Here is a 24,356-nt window from a genome sequence, read left to right as displayed (position 1 = left end):
GTGGTGGTGGTGCTGGTGTCTACTGAATCCAGGGCCTTGCTGTGCTAACCACACATTTATCACTGGGCCCACATTTATCACTGGGCCACATTTTCATTCTACTTTTGCCAGTTCACAAGATGCCAAGGAGGAAAAAGTACCGAAAACGCTTTGCATCATAATTTCCTTTAAAAGGGTGGGTGTCTTGGGGACCAGGTGCATGCCTGTAATCCTAGCACTCGGCAGGCTGGGAGAGGAGGATTGCCATGAGTCCAAGCCCAGCCCAAGTTACACAGTGAGACCCTGACTCAACCAAAAGAACAATAACAAACAAACAAATGAAAAACCAGAAAACCTTGTTAAATTCTCTAGACTAGTTCACTTTTTATCTAAACACCAAGAAAGGTAACACTAGTCTAAAGTGGGCTGTTGTTTTCTGGTTCATGGGCATTCTGGTCAGATGAAATTTTATATGGTCTAAAAAGAAATTGCTGTTGTATCTGAATTAATTGGGACCACTGTGCTGAAGGTTTGTTGAGGCAAAAAAAAAAAAAAAGAATTTGGGGTTACCTTTGTAAACTCCAGCTGGAACTGCATTTGGTTCTTTTTGGTAGTCCTACATTGCAGCACAGGAAGTTTACGTTCATCTGGGGAGGTGGGTCCAGTCAGTAACCCAGTTCTGTTTAACCCACTCCTGCTTCCCTCCCTCCCTCTCTGAATCCCCTGTCATGTTCATTCTTCTTATTCTTAGCTCATATTTAGGATATAGAATGTTTGTGTTGTGGATATTTGCTGTCTGTGCATGACACGACTTAAATCTTACTTCCCCTTCATCCTACATCTCCTGGACCCCTTTTCATGTGCAGAAGATCTACTAGTTTCCTTCTGTCCCTCTTACTTTGCTTATTGCTTGTACTTTGCCTAACTTAGATGAGAGACAACATACAGTATTTAGGCTTGTGTGACTGATTTTACTCAACAGTATATTTTCTTTTTTTTTTTTAATTTTTTTTTAAGATTTGAACTCAAGACTGCTTTTTAAAAAAAATTATTTATTTATTTATTTTGTGTATGTGTGGCCAGCTCAGCCCACCAGGGGGCAGGGCTGGCTGGCATGTGGTGCTGGGGGATTGAACCGTGGTCCCTGTGCTTTGCTTAGCTTAGCTTGTTCTAAGTGGGTGCTTTAGACCACTGAGCCATCTCACCAGCCCTCAACAGTATATTTTCAAGGTGCATCAATTTTCCCACAAATGTGTCATTTATCCTTCTTTATAGCCAAGTAGAGTTACAGTCTATGTAGATAGCATATTTTCTTCATCTGTTCAACTTTTGGTGAGTGACCAGGCAGCTTTCAGTGCAGGATTTAGAGGTCGTAAGTCATGCTGCTAGAAACATGGGTGTGCATGCATTGTGGATGTCTTTAGCGTTTTGGGAAGAAACCTAGAAGGGGAATAGCAGTGTCAAATGGGGTTTCTAGTTTGAATTCTTTGAGGAATCTCTGCACTGACTTCCATCATGGTTCAGACTCCCACTAGTAATGTAGATCTCCCCCCCACCCCATCCCAGATGGCCAGGATTTGTTATTCTTTGACTTCTTCTTTTTTTTTTAATTTTGTATTTTAGGGAAGGGTCTACAAGGGTGTTCATGGTCTCAGTACTAGGTTGGACTCTTAGTGATCCACCTATTTACAGCCTCCCAAGAGCTGGGATTACAGGCACACACCACCACACCTGTCTGAATTGCCATCTCAGCAGGTCCCTGAGGCAGGGCTGGTGCAGCAGGCTTCTGTGCCTGCTTGCAGGTGCTTTTAATCCACTGAGCTATTTGGCCAGCCCTATTCTTTGACTTCTTCTTTCTTTTTTTTTTTCTTTGACTTCTTAATGATGAAATCTTAGTATTGTTTTACTTTCCTCTTTTGTACTGGACAAAGATGTTAAAGATTTTTTGATATGTTTATTGGCCATTTGTACTTGTGAGAAGTATGCTGCTGAGTTATATCACTGGCCCTGTTTCCATATAATTTTAGGATTGTTTTCTCTAGCTCTGTGAGGAATGTTGTTGGTATTTTGATTGAAGTATCTGTTCATTTTTCCTTGCCCATTTCTTGATTGGGTCTTTTGGAAGATTTAAGTTTTTTGAGTTCTTTCCTTTCCTAGATATTAATACTCTGAGGAATAGGTAGAAGATATTTTTCTCATTTTGTAGGTTGCTTCTTTACTGTACTAATTATTTCCTTTGGTATATAGAAGCTTTCTAATTTGACATGATCTTATTTGATTGTTGCTGTTATTTCTTGTGCAGTGGGAGTTTTGTTCAGAAAGATCTTTTCTATACCTGTGACTTTGAGTGTCTTATCTCTTTTATTCCTCAAGTAGGTTCAGTGTTTCTGTTTTAATGTTTAGATCTTTGATCTCTTGATTTTTCTCTAGTACATGATGAGAGATACAGGTCCATCTCCAGTGTTCTGTATGTAGATAGCCAATTCTCCTAGCATCATTTGTTGAGTAGGCCATCTTTCTTCCAATATAAGTTTTTGGGCCGTGTCTAGGGATGTTTCTGCCTCCTCTGTTGAGTCATATGTCTGTGCCAGTACTGTGCTAGGTTTGTTTGCTTGCTTTTTACATTACTGTTATTCTTTGGAAGTCTGATATTGTGGTACCTCCAGCTTTCTTCTTGTTGCCCAAAATTGCTTTTACTATTCTGAGTATTTTCTGTTTTCATATAATTTTATTTTATTATTTTATGTATCATATTTTTATTATTATTATTGTGTGTGTGTGTGATATTGGGGAATCAAACTTGGGATGTTGCACTTGCCAGGTGGGTGCTTACGCTGCTGAGTTATATTCCTGGCCCAGTTTCCATATAATTTGAGGCTTATTTTCTCTAGCTCTGTGAGGAATGTTATTGGTATTTTGATTGGAATTATATTCAGTCTTGTATATCCTTTTTGGGAGTGTGGCCATTTTGACAAAGCTGGTCTTGCCTGGCCAGGAGTAGGGGACAGCCAATCATTTTCTAATACCTCCTTTCATCTCCTTTTCAGAATACTGTAGTTTTCATTGTAGAAGTCTTTGACTTCTTTGGTTAGGTTAATTTCTACATATTGAATTTTTCTTGATGCTCGTATGAGTGGGATTGTTTTCATGATTTCTTTCTCATTAAGTTCATTGATTGTTGTGTGATTTTGTATCCTACTGCATTACTGAAATTGTTATTCTAAGAGGTTTCTTGGGTTGAATTTTGTGGGTCTTCTATGTAGAGTATCATGTCATAACTGGAGTTCTTTTCCCATCTATAGCTCTTTTATTTCTTTTGCTTGATTGTTCCAGCTAATGTTTCAAGTACTATGTTGAATAGAAGTGGAGATAATGGAATGGATACTTTTTCCCATTTAATTTGATGCTGATGGTTGGTTTATCAAAATTAGCTTTTATCATACTAATATATGGTCCTTCTGTGCCTGTTTAGGGTTTTATTATGAAGGGGTGTTGGATTTTGTTGAAAGCCTTTACCATATCTATTGATCTTATCATATGGTTTTTGTCTTGCTTCTGTTTATGTAGTGTATTACATTTATTCACTTGCATATGTTACATGATCCTGAAGCTCATGGATGAAACCAACTTGATCATGATGTATGATTTTTTTGATGATGTGTTGCATTCTATTTCTTAGTATTTTGTGGGATGTTTTTGTATTTGTGCTCATTAAGGAGAGTGATCTGTAGTTTTCTTTTTTGTTGGGGCCTTTGGGAACCAGAGTAAGTCATGATACTCCTAGTTGCACAGCCAGAACATGACTGTCCCATCAGGTGGCTTGTACCATTGGTTTTACAAATGGATTTAATCACTTTTATTGGTCTTTTTACTATTAAAATTAATAAAGTCTATAAATGGACTAAGTCTAATAGCTTAAATTTTAATAATTACTGTCTAAACATAAATATTAATATTCATGAACAATTGGAAGTTATATAATCAGTAGGTTTATTTCATTAAATTTATTAATATTTGTGAATTTCTTTAAAATGTTTAATACATAAAGGCAGTTGATTTGTGAAGTCCACAAAACATCGTAATGTTTTTGGCTTTATTTTGTGGCGGTGGTGGCATCCATTATTTCAGGTAATTTTTGATGACATTTTCTACATTGCTTGCCTGCATTTTTTGCTGACTCTCAATAACCTGTTCATAGGTTAATAGCTTATGAGTAATTAATTTTCTAAATGTTAACATGGAAATCTTACATGTAACCCACTGCTGATGTGTATACTATGCATTTACAACTGCTGTACCACAATAGTTGCAGTTTGTACACTACTTTAATATCTTCTTTAATGACCTCTGGTCTACTAAATCAACTCCTTTGTTTGCATTATTGTACTGGTGTCCCAGCTACCCATTGGGGCAGTCAGTCTAAATCAAAACCATGTGGAAGGAAGTGTGAAACTTGGCTCATCACACGTCTGTTAGTTGGAGAGTTGCACTGATTGTGACACAGCCACACCACGATTACCTTGACTGATTTCCACCCAACCTCGGGACTTCATTCTTTCAGCTTGCAGGCAGTGTCTGATGCTGTCCCTGTTTCTGGCTTGGGAACTGCCCCTCCGTGGGGTGATGCTGGCATTGCTGGCACGTTTACAAGCGAGCAAAGCACCCGGCACACTTGTGTTCTTTGGGGTCCTTGCTGGGGATCTGTGGAGGAGCTCACACCTGGCTGCGGAGCCTACAGGAGCTTCAACCAACCGTTCTTCAGCAGGAGTGGATTCCCTGGGGCAGGAGTGCATGCCTGTGGGTCTGGAGTCCCTGTTTGCTGCCATTTGTCCTCCTGTATTCAGAGTATGTGTGGCATCCCCTTGTCCTGGGTGAGAGCTGGTGGAATCTGCAGGGGAAGACAGCACTCACAAGTGGAAAACTGCAACTGAGTTGCCATTTACCCTTTCTGCCCAGGGTGAGGGTGTGGGATTCCTCTGCCCTTGATGAGAGCTGTTGAGTCTAGCTAAGCATGCAGTGTTCCTGGTGTTTGGGTTAGTGGGCTGTGGCAAAGGGGCTGGTGTGTCTCAGATCCAGGAGCTAGGTCTCTGCATGGCTCCTGGCTCCTTCCCACTCTCCAGCTATACACAGTGCTCTCTTGGAAACTATGCCGAAGGTGGGGCCAGGACCAGGTACTAGAGTTGACCTGCCTGTGCCATCATTCTAACTCATGCTCTAATCCAGATGCAGTAGATCATCTCTACTGTGGGGTAACTGTGGTTTTGGAGCTTCTCTTTGGCCTTGAATCCTCTTTTAGTCAGTCATGTTGGAATCAAAACTGAAGTTTATGGAGTATATGGGATTGGTTTTACTCTAGCGGCTTTTGGTGGACATATAAAAATCACTATGGTTTCACTTTTAGAAAGAAAAGATATGTTCTTTAAATTAGGAACTTAGCCTACTTACAAAGAGACTGCTGTAAATTAAACATCTAAGCATTCTTTATTGATTCAAGCACCAATGATCATGTTTTTATTTGGTAGAGAAACAACAAAGAGGGAAATGTCCTAGTTTTCTCTTGCAGGGCAGGTCAGAGTGAGTGCTGGTAGAAGGTGGGCATTTCATCTTGATGTAGATATGCTTCTGACCTCTGCTTCTGCTGTTTCTGTCTTGGCTGCCTTCTCTATTCACTGTTTGCTTACTCCAAGAATGAGAAATGCAGTTTGGTGAAGGTACAAGCTTTTATTCTAAGATTTGTGAATGGGAGACAAATGCACAAGTCAAGGCTTTATGGCCAAGAAGCATGGCTTAGGGAAAAGCCTAACTAAAGGAATCCTATCAAGAAAGGAACCAATGCCTAGGGTTATACATAGGTATTCTTTAAGACTCTGTGGTTGAGCTGCGAACGTAGGTTGTTGGTTGAGCACTTCCCTGGCCTGCATGAGGCCCTTGGTTTGACTCTCAGCACTGTAAAGCAAATGAAGGAGGAGAAACAAACAACCTATGAGTACCTGTTTACCTCTTTTCTGTGCTTGGTACATGTTCTCCTGCATCTTCTGCAGGATCAGCTGTTCACTTCCAGCTGCTGACTGCTAGCACCATTTAATACCTGCAGTGCTTTGCCCACTAGCATCTCCTATTGCTGCTAAGTTAACCTTCATGCATCTCATTCATGGCATCGCCACCCCCTGACATGCCTTCTCACCAGCTTGTTCTTTTCCCAGTCCTGACCCACCATAGTTCATGGCTTCTTCACGTGATGAGTGGCAAGTATCTGAATTGTTACTTAACCAACTAGCTTCCTATATTATTACCAAGTTCTTTCCCATTTTTGTCATTTTCTAGAAACAGCCTTAATTTATTGTATGCCAGGTCCTGGGTTAGGCTGTCTATATTCATTGTCACCATTTTGTGAAATGTTACTTATTTTTCATGACAATTTATGGGTTAGGTCCACACAGTTTAATTGATGTGCTGTCCAAACACAAGGAAATGTTGGGTCAGGGATTGGAAGCTAAATGACTTTTAAAGTCTCTTTTCCCTGAACCTGCTTTCATTTCACCTGACATATAGAGAGGGCCCTTCACTGTTTCATGCCCAACTGCTCATTCTTCTGGTTTATTTTTTTAAAGGGTATGTTAGGGTAACCACATGTAAAGATTTCTGGTCCTTAGAACTTGTCATGCTCTTCTAAGCCTTTGCTGTCACTTGGTTCCTTCAGTTTATCTTTCTCAGAGAACACTGCTATGTGGCCTCCTTCACTACTGCCAGCACCATCTCTAGGGAAGTGCTATACATGTTGGGTTAAGATGGTTGTTCTCTATTCCTGATTTTTGAAGGTGACATATTAATTTCTTAAATTTTGTTAGTCTTAATTGTAATCTGGAACTAATAAAAATTTCTGTCTTTTTTTTTTTTTTTTCTACTGGGAATCAGAATCAGGACCTTGCAATTTCCAGGCAGGAGCTGTGCCACTGAGCTTTATCCCTGGCCCAAAACATCCTGTTTTTATGATAAGACACATAGCATAATATATACCCATGCTGACAGAAACTGTGACTGTGGAGTTAGTCTTCTAAAGTTGGTCACATTTGGCTTATTTGTGCAGATATATAGGCTAACCACTTGTTGAAAGGCTTCTGTTAGGTGCTGTGGAAGGTGGTTGAGATAGAGGGAAGCAGCCTAAGGAGAAGAGTAGAATAATTGGAAGAGGCAACATTTTTCTGAAGGTAGGGTCTGAAAGAAATATACCAGTGAGTTGGAATCATAAAAAGTTGTAATAATAGCATCTGACTCTCAGTGAAAGGTTTTGCTACTGGTCTAGCAGAGTGCTTGTCATTTGTAGGAAGTCATTTAATATCCATGTAAGTGAAGGAAAAATTTACCAGTTATTGAAGTAATAAAAAGTACAAATTTAGATGTTATGATGTAATGCTTTTTCTTTTATACTGACTGACTTGTAACCCCAGAGATAAAATTCAAAAAACCAAACTGTTTTATGGTAATCTGCCGAAATTCTTTCCTTGAGCAGGCATGTTGTAATCGATATGAAAAGAGGTGGCCATCACACATTAGAGTAGCTATGTGTGTGATAACTTTTTTCTGTTGTACTTTTTAAAAACTTACTAAACCTCCCCAGAACTGTATTTTATTTTGTAAATGAAATACCCCTCAAAATGGGATTTTAAAGATATTCTTGCTAATAAAATGTTCGTGAAGTGTTTTTTCCTCCTTTACATGTTCGTTTTATTGTATTATCCTCTCTTTAATGTAACTCGCCCTTACCCTTCATCCTCCGCACCTTTTGTTTTTGCAGTATCTCTTGCTCCTCCTCCTCCCTCCATCCTACAGGTAACTCCTCAGTTACCTTTAATGGGATTTGTGGCCAGAGTCCAAGAAAATAGTAAGTTTGTGTCTTCTTTATGCTGTAGATCAGTTTATAGGCATAAAATGTCATTGATACATGATTGATTGAAGTCATTCACTCACTGATATTTCAGATATTTGAATAAGTCAGTGTATGAATGACTAATGGGAAAGATCATTAAGATGAAATTTTCTCCTTTCAAATAGTTTTAAATCTGTTAGGTAGGTTGTAGCTCAGTAATAGAGCATATGCTTAGTGAACACGAGTCCCTGGGTTTGATTCCTTATACTAAAAATAAACAACAACAAAAAGGGAGGGGAACATCTAGTTGTAAATATGAGCAACTGTAAAAACATGTACGAGACTGATGCTCACATCTGAGGAAATCAACTCTAGTCCCCAGGCAGCTCTCCTTTACTGTTGGGCTGTCCAGAGCCCCAGTGGTCTATTTTTCTGTCACTGTCCTATCTTGGAGTAGTGTAGGTACCTGGCACTTTCCCTCCAGTCCATGGTGTGGTAGGGCACAGAGGACCAGCCCTACCAGTTTGTCCCCGCAGGCCTAGCAGATTGGCAGTTAATTTGTCTGGGTTTCTAGTCTGGTGCTGAACCCTGTGTAATCAGATAACTGATTTTCTTGGCACACTGATATCTCTAGATCAGAGTCCTGGGTCAACATGCAGTGAGGAACTGTGGTCACAAAAGTGAGGGAGCATAATTCATGTAATGGACAAATTCTCTTCTTGTGACCTGTTTGCATGAGAGACTGTGTCATAGTCTTCGGGTTACATGATGAGTATGGAATCTGAGCAGAGGGGTTATAGTTGACCCTTGAACAACACAGGCATGAACTGCTCACATCCAGAATTTTAACCACTTGATAGTTTACTCTGAATGTCACTTGGACAGTACGTTTTCCTTGAGCATTGCTTGGGCAGGTGTCATTTCAGCCAATTGATTGTTGTATTGAATGATTTTGATAAAAATTATTATTGTTATATTTCCTGTTATATTATAAAATTAAATTAATCCAATTTTTGGTCATGTGTCCCAGAAGGGAAGGGTCTACAAGGTATTCAGGGTCTCACTACTAGATCGGACTTGTACTAATCTGCCTGTTTATAGCCTCCCAAAAGCTGGGATTACAGGCACGTGCCACCACACCCAGGCTCAGTTGCCATCTCAGTGCACTCTGGGGGCAGGGCTGGCACAGCAGGCCTGGGGATCGAACCCCTGATCCCTGTGCCTGCTTGCAGGTGCTTTAATCTGCTGAGCTATTTGGCCAACCCCCAGAAATATTTTTAAAAATTCAAAAAGTTATACCGTGAATACAAAATACATGCAGTTAATAGTCTTTATTGTCATTTATAAAATATACATGAAGCTTTTACAAAAAGTTAAAATTTATTAAAACTTCAACATAAGAATACTCCTAGACCACACATAGCACAATGTGCTATTAGGAGAAATGTGAACAAGCATGAAGATACACACTAAGCTGTGTAACAGTAACTCTGGTAATGCTGCATTATCTGTAATTTGTCATAATTGCTTCCTGTTGCTGCTGTGAGCTTAAGTTTCTTAAAGTGTTCACTTAAGTCCTTGTGTTGGGTTGTCTTTCTATGAATACTTTAGTTCACTAGTGAATTATATATTACAGTAAAAAGTGATCTCATGGTTCTCAAAATTTTTATAAAATGAGTTGTAATAAAAATACAAATATATGAAAATGCGGTAGAAATTATTATGGTAAAGGACACAGTACATTTATCATTCTAAGAATATATCCTCCCTTGAACACATATCCCATTATCCTTGCCGCTTTCTGAAGCAGTTCTGGAAGTCGTTTTTTATGAATATCTTCGTTGTTATAGCTGCCTCAATATCCTGAATTAATTAACAGTGCTTAGCTTGTTGACTTTGAGTGAGAACTGCAAGTCCTACATGGCCAGAGCCAACGAAGGAGGTGGATAAGGATCACCATGATGTTTTTACAAGCTGCCTTTTCAGTGGAGGGCACTCGCAGTAGCACTCACTGCAGGGTTTTTCTTTTTTCTTTTTTTTGGTATTTAGTACAGGGTCTACAGGGTCTCACTACATAGATCGGACTTGTAGCGATCCTCCTGTTTTCAGCCTCCCAAGCGCTGGGATTACAGGTGTGCGCCACCATGCCCAGTCTTCTCACTGTACTTTTGATGATACACTGTAAAGACACAAAAGAGGACTCCAGAACTGTTTCAGAAAGTGGCAAGAATAATGGAACAAATATGTTCTAAGTGTGTATGTGTGAGGAGGGTATTTTGCGGAGAATTAGTGACAATGTTTTTTATTGTAATAAACTTGAAAATTCATATATTTTGACCACACCACATACAAAGAATACATGTTGACCGTTACTGGTTAAACTTCCTGTTTATAATTGGCTGTTTATTATAGATGAATCTGGGGGGAGGTGGACAAAAGCTATCTGCATAGTTTTGATTGCTGTGAGGCTGGGTTATGGGTCAGCTGTACCTTAATTTAAGATTTCATTCCTCAGGCCAAAGTAGCTCAACATATGCATCTCATAGCAAGGAAGGTGTCATGGCTGGGATAGAAATATTTGTAGTATGTTGTTCGGGCTCCTTTGGGTGTAGGCATTGCCAGTAGTGGAATCTAAATTCTGTGACAGCAGAGACTTTGCCATTTTTTTGGCTGGCTTTTTCTCTATCTCCTAGTGTAGGTATTCCCTCTGGGTTCTCCTCTCGGTCCAAGAAGTTAATTTTTGTAATTCCAAAGATATGTTATTGGAATTAATTCCAATCTACCACTCCCAGTGCAACCCATGGCGAAAGAAAAGACAAATAAAACAAATTTGTAATTACTGGGGAGCCAGAGGGCCCTAAGTCCAGCCATGAAGATGGCTTTCTGTAACAAAGAGGCTGATCCAGGGCCTCACCCGGGTTTTATTCAGTGGAGGAATGGCTTGAGGAGGAATGACTGAGAATTGTGGGAAGTAGGTGAGTACTGTGAGCTGAGCTAGGTGGGTGGCCTACATTTATCTCTGCCATATGCAGAGAAAGTAATTTGCATTATGCTATTGAGATAGCATTTAATGTTTAGCGATCTGGTGCTCAGCCAAAATGGAGACAATTTCTCTTCTTTCAAGAACAGCTGCTCAGGTGGTCCTCCACATCCTAGGAAAGTGTATTATGGAAAGCAGCAACCTCTACCCCTGTGCTTCTGTACCAAACTAAATGCCCCCATCAGATACACATTTAAAAAAATAAGATGTTTGAGCTTTCACTGCTTAAAATCAAGTCTTACTCTGTGTGTGTGTGTGTGTGTGTGTGTGTGTGTGTGTGTGTGTGTTTGAGACAGGGTCTCTCTGTGTAACCCAGGTTGGCCTTGAACTCGCAGTGTTCCTCTTGCCTGAGCCTCTCAAGTGCTTGGACTATAGGGTGCACCACCATGTCTTACTGTCTTGAGGGCTCAGTGTTTCTTTCAGGTGTCTTTGTATTCTTTTTGTGGACTTCTGAAAAGTTTATTTTAACTCACTTTAGTAATGATTACTCTGCTGTTTATTAAAATGTTTTAAGAACTGCATGTATGTATGTATGTATGTATGTATGTATGTATGTATGTATTGAGACAGGTTCTTGCTATGCAGTTCAAGTTGGCCTTGTACTCACTTTTGTAGCCTGCGCTGGTCTCAAACTTGAAGCAATCCTCCTGTCTCAGTCTCCTGAATGCTGGGATTACATGTGTGTGCCATCACACCTGGTTTCTTAGCTGCATTAATTAATTATCTGCTTTCTTATGATCAGTAGGTTCTGTGTGTTTAAATTATGCCATGGAGCCTGATTTCCCTCTAGCTTGTGTGTGGCCCTCACCGGCTCAGGTATGCCATGTCCAAAAGGGTCAGCCAGTGCAGCTGATGCCTAGCATAGCCATGGTGTGACACTACCAGGCTTTTGCACAGAAGTGTGGCCCATAGTGTAACTGGTTCTTGTTTAAAATTTGGGCTGTTATCTATATAGCAGACTAGGGCTGGGGATACAGCTCAGTGGCACAGGGCCTGCCTGGCAAGCTTATGGTTCTGAGTTCCTGGTACAAGGAAAAAAAAAAAGTTAAAGTTACAGTTTATAGAAATAGCCCTGAAGTACTATTTAAAGGCGTTACTGACGTACATGGTTACCAGTTCAAGACTCAGTGCCCTAAGTAGATACTATAAAATATTATCTATATTTTGATAAGTCAGTGCTTAATTCAGTCACCCTGTCACACCTTACTATCCTTTGGGATACTCCCCATCCTCTCATGCTTACAACACCGAGTCAGTCTGCAGCTCAGTGTCACTAAATTGCTATGGGCTTTACCTTTTGATCCTCCTGTTCCAGCCTCACAGGGTACTAGGATTACACATGTATACCACCATGCCTGACCTACACATATTATTTTGAAGATATTCTGTGGTAGCAAATACTTACTCTGCATTATGTTTAATGTTTGGAAGAAGTATGGGATTGTTTGGAACCAGTTATAGTGTACTAAAGGGCTGGCCAGATAGCTCAGTGGACTAAAAGGTTCAGGGACCAGAGTTTGATCCCCAGCAGGCGTGCTGGCCCCGCCCCGGGGTGTGATGAGACAGTGATTGAGACTGGGCGTGGTGGCACACGCCTGTAATCCCAGCACTTGGGAGGCTGAAAACAGGAGGATCGCTATAAGTCCGATACATGTAGTGAGACCCTGTAGGCCTGGTACTAAATACATAAAAAAAAAAAAGAACAATTATAGTATACCAGTTAAACTGAGCTAAGAAATTCAGTTATGATCTTTCAAAATGCATCTCTTCTCTCTTGCTTCCTCTTCATTTCCTCATGTCTTTCTGTTAAACTTTGGACAATTCTTCGAAGGTTTTCTGCTTTCCTACCTTCGTTCTTTTTGTTCCCTCAATCTGACATGAAATGCTTGCCTATGCTGTGCTCCTACGGCTGTGAGCACTCACTCATCCTCGGTCTCAGGAAGCCGCCTGACCTGTGCACCTGTTCTCAAGGTCTCCTTGTTACCCTTAATCACACTTGAAAGCTTGCTCTCCATCTGTCACTTTTCCCTCTACTCCTTTCTCAGGATGAACAGTGCTAGGACAATAGCCATTTGGTGTTCACTGAGTGAATGACAGTGAAGCCTATCTTCAGAGTTACTGTATTGCCTCGGCTCACAATAGCAGAGCCTTATCTCTGTTGCTGGCCCATGTTCACAACCCACGTGGATCACATTCATCCTGGGAAGGGTACGCGCACACGACACATGCCCTCCTCTCACTTCTCACCCCTTCTTCAGTTACCCTTCTCATCTCCAGAGTCTGAGCCTGTTTCCCACCTTCCACTCTCTCATTTTTCTCTTTAAACTTGTTTATATTTTGAATTTCTTATGTAAAATAAACTGTGTGGTATTTAGCCTTCTCATATGATGTATTCACTCAGCATTGTGATCTCCAAAATATAGCTCTAAAAACAACTGGAGAGCCCATTTCTACAATGAATACAATTAAAAACACCACCTCCTAAAATAGATTAAATGAAATGATAGTGCTAGCTGAGTAATTGGAAAATTTTAAGTTAACGAAATTGCAACATCTTAAGGTAGCTTTTGGTAGTCTTACTAGACTGACTCTAAGGCAGTTAAAAGTCGAGTGAAAATGATCAGTGATAACATCTATGAGTAATGTTTCAGTATAAGTTCTCAAGATTATTGTTCTGAAGTTTTCTTTGGGTTTTTGTATAGTTAAGGCAGTGTCTTTACAAATGCAAATTGGATATATTGTTTTTAATTCTGTTCATATATAATTTTTCATAAAGTTAGATTAAAATCATGTAGGTAGCCAGTATGTTGGTAGATGCCCCTAATTCCAATTACTTGGGAGACTGAGACAGGATTGCAAGCTGAGGCTAGTCTGGGTGAGTTAATGATACCCTCCCTCAAAAAAAGGGGGAAGGGCTGGGGATGTGGCTTAGTGGTTAGTTAGGGCACTTGCCTACCATGTTCAAGGACATGAGTTCAATTCCTGGTGCTTTCTCCTTTACTTGGAAGCTGAGGTAGGAGGATTGCAAATTTGAGGCCAGCTGGGGCAACTTGGTGAGACTCTGCCTCAAAAAGTGTGTGTATTGGTGGGACTGGGGATACAACCACACACGCTTGCCTGGCATGTGTGAGGCCTGGGATTTAATCCTCAGTACTGCAAAACAACAACCTGCCCCAGTACAAATAATAGGATCAGAGGAAGAATACTAAAATTGGACTTTGTTGTTAATATGGAATCAGCAATCTTTAAAGTCCACTTGATCCAGTCAGTGAGCTTAGTTAAGAAATAGGACTGCACAGAGAATGTCATGGGCACAGTCTGCTGAGAACCCTGGCAGTGATGACACACAGGGGGCTATTTGTATTGCGGGGCACTGAGTGTATACCAGGCACTTGGGAAGTGCTGTGCCCTCTGAGTTGGGAGATCAGCTTTTAGATGTTACAGTGTGCAGATGCCTGAGCCGTGATAGCAGATCTTGGTAGGAAACACGGGGGGTGTCTTAATTTGTCCAAGAGTACACTGGACATTTGGCCAGAAGAAATTATGAATCATGAATTAGTTGAAATTTTATAAACAGAACATCTCTATGAAAGCTATGGAAGTTACCCAAAGTTGGCTTGTGATTTTTCTTCCTAAGATTGGTAAAATGTTATTTAAAAAAAAGATTATTAAGATGTGACTATTCCCTGGATTCATTATGTGCATATAAATGTCCAAATTATTAATATTCCTGAAACCTTCTCCTTGAATGTGCTGGAAAGCCAAACTATATTATATCAATTTACTTGAAAAGGTGTACATGTTAGTATTTGGCTCCAGCGGCCAAATGATAGTAATTATTTAGACTAAACTACATTGAGCACTGGTTAGTCTAACAAAGGGAGAGAAGGGCATGCCTGGAAATTTAGAACATATCAGTGGGAAAACTTTCCTTGCCAACTCTATTTTGAGAGATTATTATTTTCAGATTTAGGCTTATATTTAATGAATCTGGAAACATAGGAAGTGCTGAGCTGTGCACAGCATGTAGTGCTGTCCTCAGCTTGGCATGGAACCTTCTCAGTTTCAGATACCCCGCCGCCGCCACCCCCTGTGGAGGAGCCGGTCTTTGATGAGTCCCCGCCCCCGCCCCCTCCTCCTGAGGATTACGAGGAGGAGGAGGCTGCTGTGGTTGAGTACAGTGACCCCTATGCTGAGGAGGACCCTCCTTGGGCACCCAGGGCCTACTTGGAAAAGGGTAAGTTTTAGAAGGCTCTCAGAAGGGATGGGGCTATGGTGAACTGAGATTGCTGGTGCTGAAGAAAATCTTGTTTATTTCTTATGTTAAGTAAAGTTTTATTTATACTATCACTTCAGTTTTAGTGATTTAGTTTGTAATGTTCATGATTTTGAAAGTGATGTTTTTAAAATTTTTAAATTAGTGGTTGTCTGTTGTTCCTGTTGAACACCGTTTTATAGATGGTTTTTATAAAATAAAAATCATGAGAGCGTTATTTCCTTCAGAATACATCAGGAAGAGGATAATTTTTCTTTTTTTTTTTTTTAATTTTAGGGAAGGGTTTACAGGGTGTTCAGGGTCTCACTACTAGATCAGACTCATAGTGATCCACCTGTTTATATCCTCCCAAGAGTTGGGATCAGGATCATTTTCCTAAACTGATTGTTACTCCTGTTCCTTTATTTTAGAGCAGTATTTTGAGTTGTTATACAGCCGACATTTTAGTCTAAGCATCTCCATAGGAAACTTGGAGAAGAGGAAGGACCAGTGGCTTCTCAGTTTCTTTGCATAGTAATATTGGGCCACTCTTTCAGTGAAAAGGTTCTCTGGGTACCTTTGCTAACCATGATGTAGGTCCCTGGGGATGCAGCCTTCTCAGTCTCATCAAGACCAGTGAGCTTAGAAGGAAGAGGTGTGCTATTTGGAAGCAAATTTCATGGTAAGGAAAGCAAAATACTAATGCATTGCATCCCCAAAATGGCTGCATATTAACAGCACCTGTGAGCTTTTATTAATAAACAGCAGGCTGTACTTTGGGCCAACGTAGAGTAATAGTAATAAGCTTTACCCTTTCTTCTTAATACAAGAAATGATGTTTATTTGATACTGAATAATAGGCAATGCCTGACTCTGACCCCAGAGAAGGAAATCAAAGATTTTGTATGTTGTATAACTTTTATCAACACTGCATATGCTCAAGAAGGTTGAAAAACAGAAACATGAGCGTAAAGTGGAATATATTTGTTAAGAATGACAGATAACAAACACAAAATTTCTGAAGATTAAAAATAGACTTTGTCCAGGGTGGACTCATGCCTTAAGACTCTGGGTTCAATGTAGTTCTGCAAAAGCAAATCAAAACAAGGGAATGTGGTGACACACACCTATAATCCCAGCATTTCAGAGGCTGAGGCAGGATTGTCATGAGTTTGAGGTTAGCCTGGGTTACATAGTGAGCTTAAGTTTAGCCTGAACTACATAGTGATGAAAGAGAAAGAAAAAGAAGGGAGGGGGGAGAGAGGGAGAAGAAGGGAAGGGAGGGGATGGGAGAGAGAGAAGGGAAGAAGGGAGGGAGGTAGGAAAGGAAAGGAAAAAAAAAGGAATCATAGGAGGTTGTCTTAGTCTTTGATTTAACTGCCAGTAGTGCAAGATTCACTAGAATATATAAAGTGTTCCATTTGTGTGCTAGGAATGATAGAAGCTAATATATTTATATGGAATATTTACCCATGGATAAGGCCTTGTGGTGTGTTATTTTATGTGGATTCCCACATTTAATAAAAAGTGCTTTGAGGTAGCAAATGTTACAGTTATCATTTGTATCACACAGTTGAATAAAGAGTTTAGGAAAGTTAGTTTGTAAGCTTATGTTAGAGCTGGGATCTGAACTCTGAAGCCTATACTCCTGAACATTCTGCTAAACTTCAGCTCTAGGAGTCAACAGAATCACATGCATGTCACTAATGGGTGAGATTCTTCTGCATATTTCTACTGAATTTGTCGGTGCCCATGTTTTGTCCATCCCTTGAATGTCAAGCTATCTGTTAATGTATGCTTCCTGCTCAGTGAGAACTTTTACCAGAAGCATGAATGATATGTGGTGACTGTCAGATACCATTTCTGACCTCACAAGACAACCCCTTGTCTTCTAATCTTTGTTTTTGTAAAACTAAGTTCTATGATTCTGTCTGGGGATTCCTAGGAAGCTTTTCAAAGATATGGTCTTTGTGATGTGCCTTAAATGTTGAGTAGAAGTTCACACAGAGAAGAGAGAAGCAGCAAGCCCTTCCAGCTGGAAGTAGATTAAAGATCCTGTGGACTTAATGTCCCCCTCTCTTCCTCCCTCATTGGTTTTTTCTCATCCATTCATTCATCTTTCTCTTTTTGGAGACACATGGAAACTGTAGAGTGCACTGGAAAGGAGGGAAAGTGGGAGCTGGCAAGACCATATTGGTTACTTTTCAAAGCAAGTAGCAGGGCCTCAGCTGAGGCAGTGGCACTGAAAACTGTTCACAGAATGCACAGATGTAAACAGAAGGGCTCTCCACGTGGCAGTGTCATCCATCTGGGCTGCTTCAGAGTTACTTGCCAAATGTTCTCAAAAATAAAATGCTTTATTTATTATTTTTAACTATTTATTTATTTGGTACAGGGTCTCACTACACCACGCAAACGCGTAGTGATCCACCTGTCTTAGTTTCCCCAGTGCTAGGATTACAGGCATGCACCACCATGCCTGGTTCTGATGTCTGGCTTGGCGCGGGGCCGGCATGGCATGTGGTACCGAGGATCAAACCTAGGGCTTTGCGCTTGCCAGGCAGGCGCTTTAGACCACGGAGCTATCTCCCCAGACTTAAAATCTGTGTTTTATGATATATCATCTTATAACTCCATTTAGTACTTTAAATTTTGATAAAAACAAAGGAATGGGAGCTAGTTAATCTGACTTCCTAAAGAGTCGGATTAGTCACTGGAGTAATTTTCATTCTTAATCTACTTTAAAATTTCCCACTACTTAGCAAATTTTTGGGAAAAAAAAAAAAATCCTAACACCTAAGCACAGAGCTCCAGCCTTCCCCACAGCACCCCAAGCCCTGAGGATCCCTTCCAGAAAGGGGCAGGAGGAATTAAAGTTTTGCTCACATCTTCATAAAATAGTTTGAGAATGGCTTTCATTGAAATGCTTAAATTTTTTTTGTTGTTGTTTTATTGTGGATATGGAGAATTGAACTCAGGGCCTCTTGCTTGCCAGGCAGGTGCTGTGTCCATTAGATTTGAACAGTGCACTTTGAAATTTAAAATGTATTTTCACATTAGCAGAAACATTGAGGTTAAACAGTGCAGGCACCATTAGTCCTTCTGTTTCAGTGATAAGCACATGGAAACTAGATTGCTTTTTAAATTTCTAATGTGATAATGTGCATAATTGAAAAATATTTGTTAGCCTTTCTGTACTGCTGCCAAAACACTTTTTCAAGACTAAAGTCTAGACAGATTTTACATTTCTTAATATCACATCAGTATTTTGAATATTGATGTATATGTTTAATATATATCTTTTGTGTAAATTTAGTATGTGTATCTATAGAGTTATTTTGATGAAAGTCTTTTGCACTAAAGTCTACTTTCCTTTCGATGAATAGCTTCATAGTGAAGAAGTAAATGAAGTGCAGCTTTCCCTGGAGGGATTGAACCCACATAAATTTTTTTATTTTTATTCTTCTAAGGTTGAGACAGGGTCTCAAACTAAGTTGCCATGCTGGCTTCAAACTTACGTTACTCCTGCCTCAGCCGCCTGAGTGAGAATTACAGGCATCTACTGTCATACCTGGAAAAAACCATTTTTAAAAGCAGTTTTTTAATAGGAAAAAAAATTCAAAAATAATGACTGATTTTGGTAACTATACCACTATACACATTTGAGTCTCAGGAATGATCTTTAATATGAATACTAATTCAATTTCATTTTAAAGAATAAAATGGATGAATTAGAATTTTAAAACTTTGCATTTCTACCAACTTTCTCTTTGTTGAAGCATCCTGTATACTTTCTTCACAGTGACTTGAACAATAAAAATGATAGGCAAGCTTACATGTGTCTTATTCGCTTACAACTTTTAGCCAATAAGTATTTCTTCTTATTGTGAACCTGTTAAGTTATGGCATAGTGCAGTGTGTATTTGAAAGTATGTATGTCATGGAAAAAGAAGTATATGTCATGGGCTTCCAGTATTCATGTATAAACTGTGGAGATTAGACTACAGAAAGGAGACCTATATTGGCCATTTCCCTAGTCTGTCTCATTTTTTTGTTTGCCTCTTACAAATGGATCTTGCTGTACTAGTATATTTTTAATGTTTAAAAATACACATTTTTACACAACGTGGTGCTTAATCACAAGCTCAAATGTCTCTTTGGTATGTGACTTCCCTCCCTATAGACTTTTTTTTTTTGCCTGGTGGAACCAGGGATTGAACTCAGGCCCTTGTGCTTGCCAGGGAAGTGCTTGGCAAGCCATCTCCCCAGCCCCTTTTTTTTTCTCCCTATAGACTGTTGAAGGGTAAGTTTGTGGTGGAGGTCTTTCTCCTTATTTGCAGTCACTTTAGAATCAAATTTTTATAGAAAATGCAATTCCATTGTATGGGACTGGTTATTAGAAAAAAAATACATTGAAGTTGCTTTGAGTGCATGTTTGGTTCTCTTTCTACAAATAGTATTCCCCTTCATGTCCTTTTTTTTTTTTCTTCTCTCTAGTTGTGGCAATTTATGATTATACAAAAGACAAGGAAGATGAGCTGTCCTTTCAGGAAGGAGCCATTATTTATGTCATCAAGAAGAATGACGATGGTTGGTATGAAGGAGTTATGAATGGAGTGACTGGGCTGTTTCCTGGGAATTACGTTGAATCTATCATGCATTATTCTGAATAAAGCTCAGCAGGGCTGCACTTTCCTCACAGAAACAGGTCTTCCCATACTATCTGAAGGCCCTGGGGATTTCCCTTCAGTGAAGTAGAATGAAGGATACAAATGATAAAAACTACTTACTTTGTTCTTTTGATTTATTCTCCAGTATTAAAACAAAAACAAAAAAGCAAGCCAAGTCTGAACAAATGGATCTTTCTGTCATCATTTGTACTATGCTGAGCTGTCTGGATTGAAATAAAGTGACCATTTCTGAATATGTCAAAGGTATAACAACATAAGTATGTAGCTAAAATAAGTAAGATTAAGACTGATCCAGGAAAATGTCCAGGATCTTTCTCAGGAATACTGTACACCCTTGGGATTTCCCTTCCTGCAAAATCTGGCAGTGAACCTTCTCAACTGCCTGTGCTAAGGGGTTAACCTCATGGCCCAGTGGGTAGCCTAGCCCCTCACTTTCTTCCACTTGTACGAAGAGGTATTTAAATACCATACCTAACTATTTTTACAATTGTTTCAGATGGCTTTTTTCCTCTTTAACACTGTAAATTCTGCATTTTCTCAGTACTTGAGTGTGCCAGATGAGTTAATGCTGAAATTGCTTGCATTTGATCATGTTTCTGTTTGTAGATATAGAATGATGACATGTAAGTCTCCAAACATTCTGAGGGTGGTTAACAACGGTCACAGCTTGATTTTGATGTGCTGCTGCATGAGACGGCATTGGCACTGACTGACATTGGACCAACTGTGAAATGTATGGTAGGCTGGCTTGTGTGCTGCATTAGTGCATGAAGCTAGACATGAAGGGCCTGAGGCTCTGAGGGAGTAAGCCAGGAATATGCCCCTCAGCAGGCCTGCTCAATCCTTGCCTTCAGTTCTGCTTCAGGGAGTAGCTCTTGGAGGGCAGACCAACTATTACTCCTTTTGCTTTTTAGAAAAAAACACTAGTTTTTGTTTTAAAAGAATAGCAGTTATTTTTAAGTCTCTTTTGACAGTCACTGGGATTACAAAGCTGCTAATGTGCTCTCTGAATGTTACTAAGGGCCAGTGTAAGTGCTGCTGACTCATCCCCCACTGAGCTCTAGAAAAGGTAAATACTCGCCTGATTTTGTGTGACTGAACTCTTCAGTAGCTCTTAGTAAGAACTTGAACCTTATTTCTCAAATAAGACTATTGTGGAATAAGATTAATATGCTAAAATACTTACCTAGTTACAAAAGAACTTTCAGAGAAAGAGTAAGCATCCCCTCTGTATACGACATCTTCAGCTCAGTGGAATTTGTATGCCTAGTGGCTTTAATCATCACCTTTGTAATCAATAATAGTAAATACTGGAAAACATGCAGGAGATGATAGGTGTTCAGTAGGTGAATACGATGATGGTGGGCCAGAACTGCCAGTGTGGCTTCTTCCAGTGGTGGCCAGATAGTATCACTAGGCAACCTCCCCTGGTGATGGGAGAGGCAGTAGCTGCATATGTTTCAAATGGAGGCCGAGAGCATTATGGTAGCATAGGTAAAGTTGGTTGGAAAAGGAATGTGTGTAGTAGTGTTTGAAGAAATACAGATGGCATAGGCAGTTCGTATTCCACTTGTGGATCTGTTATCAAAGCATAAAACTTCACCCTTTAACTGAGACCCAACTATACTGCTTATCAAGACTTTTGTTTTAATTTGTAGGTAAAACAAAACAAAACCCTTTACAACTTGGCAGGTTTGCTTTTAGATAATGGCGCTTAAAATGTTCTCTGAGCCTTTAACTCCATTAACCTAAACAAGACTATACTTGGGTAGGTTAAAAATCTTCTTAGTACTGGTGCACAAGTAGGAAGACGTTTGAAATGAGTAGTTTTAGTGATTTGGGTAGCTTTTTATTGAGAAAGTGTAATGGATTAATAGGCAGAGGGTCTTCAAAATCCAGTAGTTCACCACTGCCAGAGCAGCAACAGCGGTGGAAAGTACAGCTGGTGGCCTCCCCATGCATGCACCTTACCTACTGGACCCTTGCTGACTCCAGGTGCATGGAAGACACTGGTGAAGCCCTCAGTGCTGAAGACTACAGTGGGGAACCCATTAGTCAGCTGATTTTTTTCTATATTATTTAGTACTAATGTGTGTAACTTTGGGGGGGCATATTTTAAATTTTTGTACAGTTTTGAAATCTATAGATTGTCTCTGAAGGATACTATAACTGTGAGCCAGGCCTACCATAATTGGAGACTTTAATGTATGTAATATCACTTAGATTGCATGCTACTAATAGTCTGTGAGGGTAGTTATTTCCTGTTTTATTGTAAGTTTCTCCCATTTATCTTCTTGTAAACTAAAAGAAGGTATTAGGAATTTCAAATGAATTCAGATCTTAGATGCTACAAAGATATGTTAATATTGTAGCAAAGATGATCTGAAACTAAAGTCTGCTGACCCTTAAAGTCCCTATTTTACTAGGATAGAGGGAATTTAATGAGGCTGTTCTTTCTTCTGCAAGTTTCTCACTGTGGCCACTCTTTTTCCCCTAAAAAAGTGGAGTAAATATTCCTTTTGAGTATTAATATTTGAAAACTTATTGGGTATTAATATTTGAAAGTTTGTTTGACATGGACAAGGTTATAAATTGGAAACAAAAACACTGCCAGTGTTTCAAAAATCTAGATCTGAGAGATTCAGCATACTGTTTAAAATAAATACAAATGTTTGAAAATCTCTCTTCTGTATTTTCCATCTTTTGGCCACTTCCTTTTTTATTATCTTCCTCAGAGGTACCTGCTACTTCCATCTTGGGGGTAGAAAGAGACTGCTAATTTGTGTTCCTACTCAGTAGGTTTGACCCTTTCATCCCTTTTCTTCCTGGTACTGCTACTGTTCATTGCCCAGGTAGAGAAAACGTTTTATGCATCTTAGCAGTGAAACCTGTAACATAGCTGTGCTCCTTGTAGTTTTATGATGTTGAAGAATAAGATTTTTCTCTTTGGGAGGCATAAAAACATTGGTCATTTGCCTTTATCTTTTTGCTGTTTTAGCACGTGACCTTTCTGCATTAATTGCTATTCTTGAGGAGAAAACATGTTACATTTTGAAGGCCACCTAATTTACCTCTGAAAAAAGTTTGATGGAGAAATTGGCAGGTGACTGCCAAGTCTTTAAAGAAGGGGATCCTATTTACTTTTGAACTTCTTTGGCTCCTGGTTGTTAGGGTGATAATTTCCCCCACATGTGACTTAGGTAGACACATAGAACTTTAGAGCTAGATGAGCTTTTAAGATTTTTGGTTTAGTATCATTTGACAGATGAGGTTAGATGCTTTGTTTCAGATGAACATTTAGTTAATAGAGTTCCTGATTCAGTGCTGTTTCTATTGCACCACAACTGTCTTAATTAAATGTGCTATATTTTCTTTAAAAATTAATTTTTCTTGATATTTTAAAGAATATACTTGAAAAGAGATGCCATGGTTTGATAAGTAACCCTTAGAGTATTCAGACTAAAAGAGTATATTAAATGTAACCTTAATTAGTGCAAATAATCTTCATTTACCCCTCTTTAAGACTGCACGCCACATGAACACTCCTCATAAAGGTATAGAAGAATGCATTGCCATTGTTTCAGCACTGGTGGCACAGCGGAGTAAACAGCCTTATCTAAGAAAGCCTTATAAAGAAAAGTTATTACATGGAGGCTATTGAGCTCATCTTTTAGTTTATGCTGATCCTTGTTTTGAGAACCTGTATTAAATGATGAATGAAATGACAGGGCCTAGCTGTGTATAAATGATCCTTCCTAAATACCTTAAGGTTTTTTGTAAAGAACAAAAAGCTTATTTTCACATTAAAATGAAACCTCTTTTGCAACTTAAGAATTCTATGGAAAAGCAGTTTTTATCATATTTGTGTCCATGTATCTTTTTTTCTGAAGAAAATGGTTTACAAAAATGTAAACAATTTGCGATCTGACCGGTTGTATTTTTCCACTCCCAGAGGGAGAGTTGGTGATATTGAGTAAAAAACATTCAGGAAACTTGAGGGGAGCAGTCTGATGCCAGTCATGTTTGTGTGTGCCATTAAATCACCTCCAGACAAGTGGGGGAACATCTACTTTTTAATTCTATTTGGAATTATTGCTGTGTACTAAGAACTTGATCTAAATAAAATCACACAAAGCATATTTCAATGTCTTGTGAATTTATATAGGTAACACTCTAAGGTAGTATCTAAGTGTTGAAGATAGCCCGACTTTCCTATTGCTGAAAACTAGGGCGCTGGTTTTCATTTATGCCTTAGACTTTTCCCATGCCATTATATAACGTGGAACAGGAAGTAGAAATGTATAGAGTGCCTCATTAAGGCATTTACATTTTAAAGGATTTTTTCCCCCCTGTATTTAGGACAGGGCATACAGGGTCTACAGGGTCTCACTGTGTAGATTTCCAAGTGCTGGGATTATAGGTGCATGGCACCTCGTCTCACCGCTACACCATCTCAGTGCGCCCTGGGGGCGGGACTGGCATGGGATTAAAAGAATGTTTTTGAGAGATGGTTTTTTCCTGATT

At 39.5% G+C, this 24,356-nt stretch overlaps 1 protein-coding gene across 11 annotated transcripts in view; it reads left to right on the top strand.

The window, feature by feature from the left end:
* Positions 1-23,613, top strand: part of Abi2 (abl interactor 2) — a 130,287-nt gene extending 106,674 nt beyond the window's left edge. For 6 of the 11 annotated variants that reach the window (XM_023710006.1, XM_023710005.1, XM_023710003.1 and 3 more), the window contains 3 exons: positions 7,775-7,861; positions 14,950-15,123; positions 19,639-23,613. In XM_023710006.1, coding sequence (XP_023565774.1) covers positions 7,775-7,861; positions 14,950-15,123; positions 19,639-19,814 — 437 coding nt within the window. In that variant the 3' untranslated portion in view covers positions 19,815-23,613. The remainder of the gene's footprint in view (positions 1-7,774; positions 7,862-14,949; positions 15,124-19,638) is intronic. The other 5 variants (XM_023710009.1, XM_023710007.1, XM_004626658.2 and 2 more) reach the window with 2 other exon arrangements.
* The last annotated feature ends 743 nt before the right edge of the window (positions 23,614-24,356 follow it).

This window comes from Octodon degus, unplaced genomic scaffold (assembly GCF_000260255.1).
Source record: "Octodon degus isolate 3935 unplaced genomic scaffold, OctDeg1.0 scaffold00016, whole genome shotgun sequence".
NCBI classification, from domain to species: domain Eukaryota; kingdom Metazoa; phylum Chordata; class Mammalia; order Rodentia; family Octodontidae; genus Octodon; species Octodon degus.
Note: the sequence above shows the minus strand (reverse complement) of the source record. Positions and strands in the feature narration are given on the sequence as shown.